Genomic DNA, 11,111 nt, shown 5'->3' with positions numbered 1-11,111 from the left:
AAAATAATCTTTTTTATTGCGAACCTGTGCAGAAATAAATGATCCCATAAATCAAACAATACATTGTTGCTACACGAAATATCAGAAAAGAATGTTGTCAATGTCTTTAATCGTGTTCGCATAAATTTGGAAGCTTTGCTGAAAATCATCTTCCAACGAAAAATCCCGATCATTTGTTGCCTTTAACATATTATCGCGCCACGTTTGCGTGGCGATAATTCACATTTTATTTCGTATCCAGTTCGCGGCATTGCCGGCGATTACGGGTCGGTATGTACATTCTTGTTAATCAGGCGCGAACATTCAGGTGTTCTAATTTGGACACGCATTCAGAGAAGCGCGAAGGCCGCGCATACAACTACATAACTTTCTGTTTACGTCGCGAGAACTGCGTGAGAATTTTTTTCTTCTTCTTCGTCGCCGCTTTAAATCAAGTTGCAAATGATGCCGACGCTATTTTCGCGCGGTTGCAGCGTCACGCACACGCTTCAACTGAATGGAGCACCGCGTCACGACGCCTCCTTATTGTTCATAAATAGTCCTGCTTGCCCGCCCTCGTCAACCATTTCCGGTGAATCAAACCGTGTGGAATGTTTCCCCGAGGTTCGTGTAAGAGAGTAATCGGGGGTGGCGGATGCCAGCAGAGGGTTGAATCACACCCTCGTCGGAAAAGCTTACGGAATAACTATGCATAACGCGTTTTCTCATGTTTTACCTGGATGAATAATTTTGCGATTCGTGGAAAAGTCTTTTAGAGGATATGATTCAATTTTTCCTTTTCTATTCAAAATGAAAGCGTCGAAAATTAAAGAGAAATTGCGAAATCCACCATCCAATTACTCTGATCGTAAAAGAAGGATGACGCTGCGGTGGTCGACATTGAAATTTATCGCAGCAAAGTGCAGAAGCAAATAGAAGAGAAAAGTGGTCAAGACTGTTGAGATTCATGATAAAGTGTGTCAATGTCATACTGTCCATTCCTCCAGACAACGTCTCCAGTCCTTTTTCTACGATCGATTTGTTTCTTCCCCGTGTTTCTCTTAAACGAACACGGAATTCTTAAGTTCCCTCTCGCTCAACTCTGCGTGGGTGAACACGACCAACATGACGTCACCTTTGCGGGGGTTTCACTGATCGATAAAACGCGTCACAATGGGCCCTAATATGGATTGGACCTACACTCATTACGTAGCAAATTGTCGATACACGCGTTAAAATGTTTTTCTTCTGAAATATATATGTTGCTTTATAATAACTACATTGTTAAGTTCGATAGACAAGAGAGAGGAATGCAATATCGTTTGCCAGGCAAATGATGTATATGTAGCACGGTATGCTGAAGAAAACAACTAAACTCGAGTTGTAGAAAAGATAGTAGCACTACGCTACGAGCCACCAACTATTATTAGCTGACAAAATAGTAGCATCCGAGGCCAGATTCGACCGAAGGAATTCTTTAACCATTCGACCCCTTCGACCGTCATTCTTCAACAATTCAATGTCGAGGGTACGATCCAATCTTACATTGTGTCTTCGTCATTCTTTGAATTAATTGTCAATTTTACCTACGTTTTGGATCAACTGGTCTTTCTCCTACTTTTAGGTAGAAAAAGTATATCTTGATGACATGGTCGAATCTAACTCTGGCGTGGTACTTAAGGGTTAAAAGTGCATTCATTCAATGTTTCGTTACCAACCGGACAATGAACATTTAATGGTCATTCGTATACTTGGCTTACTTAGAACGATTCAATGAAGAGATGGTGTCGTACGACGACTTCGCATCGCTACCACTGACTTGAGTACAAATGGGATACGAGGTTAACGCGCCGTGATGTCATTCTGTGATATCATAGAGTTCATCCAAAGAATTTAACAAAATTGTTGGTCTCAAGATTGCCTGGATCGTCTGGACTTAAATCTGCTTATGACTTAATGTGTACGGTTATACTTAACGCTTGTGCAATCGTATAAGCTGAAGAAAACAGAAGGATCCAAGTAAACATCACGACGTTTAAAAGGTTTGCTTCGATTTTAATTATTATTATCTTATCTTCCTCAACGAACTGGAGGTCGCTTGACCAAATGATTCACCCAATCATCTTTCGCCGTGATATTGTTTCTTGATTAGTTACATGTTATCATCCAATTTTCAACTACTACTGTGCAAAACCGTGAAACACGATACTAACCAGATTATTGTAACATTCGCGCTACGTGGGTTTGCAACTCGATCCGGCTGCAACTACTTATAGCATTCGTGCACATTTCTAATTGCTACTTAAACGATATATGTACCTCGAATAAATTTTTAATATCTACGCTACTGTTTTGATCGTATCATAATTTTTTTGATCGCGTTGGATCAATCAGACCTGCGAATATTTCAAAGTCGACGACCGAACCGACAAGACAAAGACCTTGCGTATATTCAGAGTTTTACTAAGTTTAAGATTAATTGGCAATCAGATTAACATTAGATCATTTTAATCCACGTGCGTAAAGAAATGTCATTACACGCAAGTAAATGCGGTGGTGGCCAATGTCACTGCCAGGAATAAATCAGACAATACGTAATGCGATGACAAGTGGTCGTAATATACTGAACTAATTGTGCAATTACCATTTCTGTAACGGTGTTAATAATACTACTTTTAATAGCGTTAAGGGTGAATTTGGTAAAATGATTGCATTATTGCCGCTATTTTATTATGGTAAATGTTACTAAATTTATAACAATAATATCATCATAAACACGAGTGTGCAATCATTCTATCAATCATAAAAAAATACCGCTTCAAGTTAGTACATAACTGCACATTAAGTAGAGAGAATTGCATTTGAATTACCGTCACTTGACGCGCTACTTGATTGATCTTAACCTCCCCCTTGCGTTAACTCGCGGTACTACGTTAACATGCCCTGAAGATTATCAACAATTATGAAGAATCAAATAAAGAATTTGTCTAACGGAAAACAATCAGAAAAAGTGGACAATGTAAAGAAACCGTTTAATAAAAAGAAATATAGGATACAAAAGTACAGCAATGAATATAAGAGTACGTTTTCAAATTACGCAAGTAACGTAATTTATAGGTTAAGTTTCTTGAAGGTTATTAAATGTTATTTTTTAATTATATTATTTTTGACAGTTAATCAATGGGAAGAACGTAGAAAGAAGGCAATCTTACGAAATTTGTACAAGGAACTAGACAAAGACCAGCAGCAAAATTTAAAAAAACCACTTCCATTGAAAAGCAATGATCAGGAAGAAAATGCTGAAGAGTTTGTACATTAATGCTAACACTTTACATGAGAAACAATAATAAAAAGTCTTACTAATCGTTTTCTTTCTTAAAGGAAAAAACTGAAGCAGAAGGATGCATTTAAGAAGGCTAAACAGGAATTCTTACGTAAGAGAGATGAGAAAAGGAAACAGGTGGAAGAAGCACTTAGAGTGAAATCTGAGCGAGAGGAGGCACTCAAGAAATATAAAGAGAAAAAAATGCAAGCTTATAAGAAACTTTCAAAGCACACAAAAAGAGGACAACCTGTAATGAAGGATAGATTGGAACTGTTGTTGGAAAAAATACAGCAACAGGTTTCAAAATAGTATTATGAAAAAATGACAGTGCTAAACTATATACACTCTTTGTTTTATCTGTTATCAATGCATATGTACTAATAACCTGAGAATTTGAATAAATTATTTTTTATTATAAAATGAATTGTATTTATTATTTAATAAAAGAGGTGCACTTAAATTAAGTACTTTGAGTTAAATAGTCGCTCAAAAACTTGAGTAATTATATTTGTGGCTAACGAACGCATAACAAAGTAACGCGTAAGATTTATTTCAATTATAAAACAGTGAAATCGTAAGAATAAACGATCGATGAAACGCATTCGATTCGAAATACGAATTTGCCCGCGCATTGTTAAAAGCGCAGACGCAATGGCATTTGACGGGCAGCCGTCAGCTAGTCAGCGGTTGCAAATGGCGACAGCCACGAAATCTCTGGCACCGACTCGCGAATAGTTTCACGCCTACCGAGTACTGCGTGACCGAGCTGTGCGTGAACGTTACCCTAACCCAGATCGGTATGTACTTAAAACTGCCACGTTAAAAATCCACACGTATAATGAATAACCTTTTTCCTCAGAAAACGTAGTTGCACTCGTTGCAGTCGCCTCCCGTGCGACAGGTCATCAGAGACAAAAAGCTGCTATTCGCTCAACCAATCCTTTCCAAAATATCCGTTTTGCACAAAAAATCGATACAGTACGATTTCCGATTGATTTCTTAATAATTGTTACCATAGTTCGTTGACATAATTCTAAAAATTTCTATGTAATGGGAGCCACTATCAGGCGTTTGCACGGCACTGCTGTCAAAAAGTGTTTGCCGTCGGAATCTAGGACGCGGTACCGGCTTAATCGCTCGATTTTCCTTTCGACCGTCAGAATAGACCTTTGATTCGCATGTTCTTCCTTATCAGTTAATACCGTTGATATATACTCTGCCAATTTTGCGGGATGATACTGTACTGAAATGTAGCATACCGTGTTCTGTTTCAAAGTTACTTTCTGGACTGAAGGGCTCGTTGCTTTGAGTACTCTTAATCAACGAATATCGTTTAGATCGTTTTCTTGAGCTCCCCCCTATACATCTACTGCATGTCATTAAATAACCATGCGTATTTGCCAGTCTATAAATAAATTTATGAATTAACCCTTAAACAGTGACATGAGGGTTTCATTGACCTCTCTAAATTTTATTTTACATTCATTTTTATCAATTATAATTTTATACTGATAAATACTTATTTATATTACAGTAATTAGTAATATCTAATACTTTTTATACAAGTATTTAAATGATTAATAATAAAGTTTAAATGTTATCAAAATTGTAATTTATCAATTAAAGTCTAAGAAAAGCTAATTCAAGTTTCAATATATAAATTGAGATTTTTTTTAACCGTATAAATGAATGTAATTTATTTCACAGGTGGTTTTAACTAAAACGAGACAAGATGCCGGCTGTAAGAGGAGATGGCATGCGTGGACTAGCTGTATTCATTTCTGATATTAGAAATTGTAAGTATAAATATGTTCTTTTCATTATTAAATTAGTTTTATACTCTATTTGAAAGCATTAAATCATCTTTTATTTTAATTGGAATGTTCAACTATATCTTGCTGGCAATAGATAAACAAGGAGTATAAGTTAGCTTTTGAATCATTGTAATTTTGAGCCACGTTTCATTAAGAGATATGCTGCCATTGAAACTAGAGTGACATGCTGAGTATTTAAAGCAAAGAAGAGTAGGAGACAGGGGGCGGAGTTCTGATATAAACCTATCTGTCTGATATAGCTTGACTTTTACACACTAATATGTAATACTTGGCATAATATAATAAATGACTACCAAAACTGATACCCTTGATTTTTTTGAGAAATTTATATGAAATAGAATATTGTAACATATACATATTATATTTATTTAGTATTTCTGTAATTTGATGTAATAAATAAAATCATAAAAAAGTAGGATAAGAGATTGACTTTTATAGAGCAAAATCAATACATGTAAGCTTTGATGCCAGTCCAAGTGGCATGTGGCCATTATTGTTTTCTATAAAAACTGTTGACAAATGTAGCTGTGTATATTATACATATGTAAATGTAAATATATAATTCCACAAATAATGATTTGGTATTTTCCCTTATTCATAAAAATATATAAACTTTAACAGGTAAAAGCAAAGAAGCAGAGATTAAGAGAATAAACAAAGAGTTGGCAAATATTCGCAGTAAATTTAAAGGAGATAAAACGCTTGATGGTTACCAAAAAAAGAAATATGTTTGCAAACTCCTTTTTATTTTTCTGCTTGGGCATGATATTGATTTTGGGCATATGGAGGCTGTTAATTTACTCTCATCTAACAAGTATTCAGAAAAACAGATTGTAAGTACATATAGTATACTCAACACCTGCACCTTAATTAATTACAACTATTGTTATCTTCTATGTAACAATTCCAGGGTTACCTTTTTATATCAGTCTTAGTAAATACAAATAGTGATCTCATTAAGTTGATAATTCAGAGTATAAAGAACGATCTTGCATCGCGTAATCCGATTCACGTAAATCTAGCATTACAATGTATTGCCAATATTGGAAGTAAGGAAATGGCAGAGGCATTTGGTAATGAAATACCAAAACTACTTGTATCTGGGTAAGTTTCAATAGTAAGTAGCATAATGAAAACTGCTTGCAAAATTATTATGTAATATTTTTTGCATTTCAGAGATACTATGGATGTAGTAAAACAAAGCGCAGCGCTATGTTTGTTACGATTATTACGTACTGCACCAGATGTAGTTCCTGGCGGAGAATGGACTTCGCGTATAGTACATCTTTTAAACGATCAACATCTTGGTGTTGTGACTGCGGCAGCATCTCTAATAGATGCTCTCGTGAAAAGAAATCCGGATGAGTACAAAGGATGTGTCAGTTTAGCAGTTTCACGATTGAGCAGGGTATGATATAATTTGTTAATTCGGCCCGACGGACGCAAGATAGTTCTTTGATCTTTGTTCTATCTCGTTAGATTGTCACGTCGAGCTACACAGACCTACAGGATTATACATATTATTTTGTACCAGCACCGTGGCTTTCTGTTAAGTTACTACGATTACTACAGAATTATACCCCACCTGGTAATGAACCTATATTTGCAAAGAGCCTAAACTGAAATAACAGTAATAAACTTACCAGTTTTCTGTTTAGGTTCTTATATTACAGTAATTTAAATCGATGCAATAATTACATTTCGATCGTAAATTTTCAACAGCTGAGGATCCAGGTGTAAGGGGTAGACTGAACGAGTGTTTAGAAACTATATTGAATAAAGCTCAAGAACCACCAAAATCGAAGAAAGTGCAACACTCCAATGCAAAGAATGCTGTATTGTTCGAAGCTATTAGTTTAATTATTCACAATGATAGTGAACTGCCTTTATCGGTTAGAGCATGCAATCAGCTCGGTCAGTTTCTATCGAATCGCGAGACTAATCTTCGCTACTTAGCGCTTGAATCTATGTGTCACCTAGCCACATCGGAACTCTCTCACGAAGCGGTGAAAAAACATCAGGAAGTTGTTATCCTTTCCATGAAGATGGAAAAAGATGTGTCTGTTAGACAACAGGCTGTGGATCTTTTATACGCCATGTGTGATAAGAGTAACGCAGAAGAAATAGTACAAGAAATGCTAAACTACCTCGAAACTGCTGATTACTCGATTAGAGAAGAGATGGTTCTTAAGGTTGCCATTCTAGCTGAGAAGTATGCTACCGATTACACTTGGTACGTTGACGTCATTTTGAATCTCATCAGGATAGCTGGTGATTACGTTTCGGAAGAAGTATGGTACAGAGTTATCCAGATTGTTATCAACAGAGATGATGTACAAGGATACGCAGCAAAAATGGTTTTCGAGGTAAATTACGCTAGTGATTAAAATCATTAAGTCTTAGAATTAATCAATTTATCTTGCATATTTATAACATCCGTTAGGCCTTACAAGCACCAGCTTGTCATGAAAATATGGTTAAAGTTGGTGGTTATATACTTGGAGAATTTGGAAATCTAATTGCCGGTGATCAACGCTCTTCTCCAGCCGTTCAGTTTCAATTATTACATTCCAAAGTAAATTTTTTTCTATTATCTATTTAACAACTTGCATGAAAATACAATTACACTAATCTCTTTTATTTTTAGTATCATTTATGTTCCCCAATGACTCGAGCGTTGTTATTATCAACGTACATCAAATTTGTTAATTTGTTCCCGGAAATGAGAAGTCAAATTCAAGACGTTTTCAGACAACATAGTAATTTGCGTAGCGCAGATGCAGAGTTGCAACAGAGAGCTTCGGAATATCTTCAGTTGAGCATTATTGCCTCTAGCGATGTTTTGGTAAATATTATCAGAGATACAATCGCATACGATTTTTGAAGTACAAAATTTCATGATTTCGGGTTAATCAATTTTGTTACAGGCTACAGTTTTGGAAGAAATGCCTGCATTCCCTGAAAGAGAATCTTCCATTCTCGCCGTTTTGAAAAAGAAGAAACCCGGGCGTGTACCCGAAAACGAAATTAGAGAAAGTAAAAGCCCTGCGCCAAATACTAATCATCATCCGGAAATACCTGCTACCGCGGCACCAACTGTTAACAATACATCAGCAGATTTGTTAGGTCTATCGACGCCACCGTCTTCTCAACCAACTAGCAACACAGGAGTTCTTCTAGATGTACTAGGAGATATTTATAACATGCCAAATAAAGTTGCTACCAATGGTGCCCAGAATACGTACAATCCGAAGAAGTGTGTTGATTAAAAAGAGTCAAATAGTTATTTATAATTCAAAGCAATGTTTCTAAAATTCATGTCTTTCAGATTCGTTTGCAAGAACAATGGTGTACTCTTTGAAAATGACTTGATCCAAATTGGAGTGAAATCGGAGTTCAGACAAAATTTGGGACGCGTAGGACTTTTCTATGGAAATAAAACTCAGTACGCTCTTCACAGTTTTCAACCTCAACTTTCCTGGTCTGAAGAGAATCAAGCGAAATTAGCTGTACAAGTAAAACCAGTCGATCCGGTGTTAGAAGCTGGTGCTCAAATTCAGCAAATGATTAATGCAGAGTGTATCGACGACTACAGCGGTACAACAAGTTACATAACGTTTCTAGGAAAGACAGAATTATACGTTACTGATATTATATGTTTTCCTCTCTACAGATGCACCGAGCATGATCATCTCATTTATCTACAACAACGTGCCACAGAAAATAACAATGAAGTTACCATTAACGATTAATAAATTTTTCGAGCCAACGGAAATGAATGGAGAGTCATTCTTTGCACGATGGAAGAATCTCGGAGGGTATATAATATTTTATTTAGAAGAAAAACTAAATGTCGATGAAAGTGATTCAAAATGAATATTAAAGAACTATTTCCAGAGCAAATCAACAGCGTTCACAGAAGATCTTTAAAGCGCAACAGCCAATGGATCTTGCGCAAGTTCGCACGAAATTGCAAGGATTTGGAATGCAGTTACTTGATGGTATTGATCCAAATCCCGATAATTTTGTCTGCGCGGGTATAGTACATATGAGGGCACAACAAGTAGGATGCTTGTTACGTTTGGAACCAAACAAACAAGCGCAGGTAATTTATCAAGTTACGAATTTTTCATTGAACAAATTACGGATTTAACTAATGCTCCTATCCCATAGATGTTTCGTTTGACGGTACGTTCGAGTAAAGAATCAATGTCAGTAGAGATCTGTGACCTGCTGGTGGACCAATTTTAAACGGCCTAGCAGGCGTAAAAATTAATTTAAGATGTATTAAAAACGCCGTGGGAAGACATATCGTGATTTACAAAAAGAATGTCGTCTCTCGACGTTCAGAAAAGATACTGATGATTATTTGTTAAGAGATATTCGTTGTACCCAAGCTTACAATCACAGCGCGATCGTAAGAACTGAATTCATTATGTAGGCGAAGCGTTGTTACCATGTTGTAATCCTACCAAACAAAGCACAGGATTGTGGAGAATATGAACAAGATGAATTGTGTACATGAAAAACGAAAAACGAAAAAAAAAAAGAACAAAAATACCAAACGGCATATATAATGACTAAGACGGACAATATTTAGTCCTCGAGCGAAGGTAACAAGTATATAGACATTATCCTGTTTCTTTTTCTTTCTTTTTTTTTTTTTTTAAATATGTGTCTTTAGTAAAAATTATGATTCGTAACTAAACCAATGACGTATAGCTGTTTGCCACGAGTATCTGTAAAAGGACATTCGAGTTACCGCAACATTACTAATGTACATTTTTTTACGAACCATTTTATAATCAATTATTTTTTGTCTACCAAATATTTTCGATTTTTTTTTATAGTAATTCCTTGTTATCTGCCCATACATTCACATACTCGTGGCACGTTCCCATCTGTATGCCATCTAGCTAATTTTTGTATGTACGAATTTTTGTTCGTACCGATTTCGTTTTTGAGATTATTATCATTGTTACGTGAGCGAGAGTAGATTTGGGCACGATGACAGTAGTTGTATGATATTAGTTGTTTATCGTAGAATTTCCTTGTATTTAACGGAGCTCAAAATTCCTCTTGTAATTAGTAGATTCGATATGATCGCTCCTGGTTCCCGATCCCTTACCCGCCATTCCGCTTATTCTACCCTTCTGATCCTGGATATTCTTTACCTCGGACGTTGGTGTATAAAATCCATGGCTGGTTAATGTTCATTGACTCGCATGAGAGGAGCGATTAAGTTCAGTGAGAGGTAAACAAGCAAAAAAAAAAAAAACGTAAGAAATCATTAGAAGAATTTTTCTAATCGTCTTTAACGAGTCTTGTGTGAGATGTATATTCAGTAGTATATCTTGTACAGATGATGTTCACGAATGCGTTGGAGATTAATTATATGTTTCGTCGTAAGTGTTAAAGAAGAGAAAAAAAAAAAAAAGGAGCAGCTCTGAGCGACATCTTAAGACGATATCACGCTTCACGATTATAACACTGTTACGTGGAAATTGTAAATCTCTAATTGAATTGTACATAAGAAATCCATTGATTAAAATGTACCGATAAGAAATCATTGCAGAAGAGACACAGAATCAAGTACTTGTAGGCGCGACGATCTGTAATATCGTTTGAATTTTTTTTCTCTCCTGCAGTTCTTTCATTTATAATTTCTTTATCATGCGAACACGAGATGTATGTATATTTTTTGTTTTTTTATGTTCGTATAGTATAAATTTATATTCAAAACTTTTCTTCTTATTCCCCCCCGTAATTCCTTTCATCGTGTATCATTCACCACAGCATGAATGGAAAACTTAGCATGTCTATTTTTGTTTCGTTTAAATATTTTTAGTGTTATCGACTTGTTCTTTGTAAGTGAAATTTTAAAGCTTAAAAGATAGTATGTTATAAGGATCTTAACTCTATAAATTGGTGCTAAAAATTTCAGTTCAAAGAACATGTTACTGATTCTTGCA

At 35.7% G+C, this 11,111-nt stretch overlaps 2 protein-coding genes across 4 annotated transcripts; both read left to right on the top strand.

Moving 5' to 3' along the window:
• Positions 1–2,863: 2,863 nt before the first annotated feature.
• LOC117611858 (uncharacterized) lies at positions 2,864–3,713 on the top strand. Its single transcript, XM_034340257.2, has 3 exons — positions 2,864–3,059; positions 3,153–3,285; positions 3,361–3,713. Exons 1-3 carry the CDS (start codon positions 2,942–2,944, stop codon positions 3,611–3,613), a joined length of 504 nt encoding a protein of 167 aa, XP_034196148.2. The 5' UTR covers positions 2,864–2,941; the 3' UTR covers positions 3,614–3,713.
• A 250-nt stretch (positions 3,714–3,963) lies between these two features.
• On the top strand, positions 3,964–9,697 carry AP-2alpha (adaptor protein complex 2, subunit alpha). Of its 3 annotated transcripts, none has more exons than XM_034340236.2 (14): positions 3,964–4,101; positions 5,012–5,100; positions 5,761–5,972; positions 6,050–6,243; positions 6,316–6,547; positions 6,619–6,727; positions 6,862–7,505; positions 7,583–7,714; positions 7,787–7,984; positions 8,067–8,395; positions 8,468–8,736; positions 8,813–8,957; positions 9,037–9,244; positions 9,313–9,697. In XM_034340236.2, the coding sequence occupies exons 2-14, from the start codon at positions 5,037–5,039 to the stop codon at positions 9,388–9,390; spliced, it is 2,814 nt and encodes a 937-aa protein (XP_034196127.1). In that variant the 5' UTR covers positions 3,964–4,101; positions 5,012–5,036; the 3' UTR covers positions 9,391–9,697. The 3 variants fall into 3 exon arrangements, with proteins under 3 accessions (XP_034196127.1, XP_034196125.1, XP_034196126.1); XM_034340234.2 differs by having other exon boundaries at positions 9,025–9,244; XM_034340235.2 differs by lacking the exon at positions 3,964–4,101 and adding an exon at positions 4,262–4,282 and having other exon boundaries at positions 9,025–9,244.
• The last annotated feature ends 1,414 nt before the right edge of the window (positions 9,698–11,111 follow it).

This window comes from Osmia lignaria, chromosome 10 (assembly GCF_051020975.1).
Source record: "Osmia lignaria lignaria isolate PbOS001 chromosome 10, iyOsmLign1, whole genome shotgun sequence".
NCBI classification, from domain to species: domain Eukaryota; kingdom Metazoa; phylum Arthropoda; class Insecta; order Hymenoptera; family Megachilidae; genus Osmia; species Osmia lignaria.
The sequence above is the reverse complement of the archived record's forward strand: the minus strand, read 5'-3'. Positions and strand labels throughout refer to the sequence as shown.

Coding starts and splice junctions, on each gene's coding strand:
- LOC117611858 (XM_034340257.2), top strand. CDS start 2,942: ATGAAGAATCAAATAAAGAATTTGTCTAACGGAAAACAATCAGAAAAA. Junction 3,060..3,152: donor GTACAGCAATGAATATAAGA/GTACGTTTTCAA, acceptor TATTTTTGACAG/TTAATCAATGGGAAGAACGT. Junction 3,286..3,360: donor CAGGAAGAAAATGCTGAAGA/GTTTGTACATTA, acceptor TCTTTCTTAAAG/GAAAAAACTGAAGCAGAAGG.
- AP-2alpha (XM_034340234.2), top strand. CDS start 5,037: ATGCCGGCTGTAAGAGGAGATGGCATGCGTGGACTAGCTGTATTCATT. Junction 5,973..6,049: donor AGTATTCAGAAAAACAGATT/GTAAGTACATAT, acceptor TAACAATTCCAG/GGTTACCTTTTTATATCAGT. Junction 6,244..6,315: donor CCAAAACTACTTGTATCTGG/GTAAGTTTCAAT, acceptor TTTGCATTTCAG/AGATACTATGGATGTAGTAA.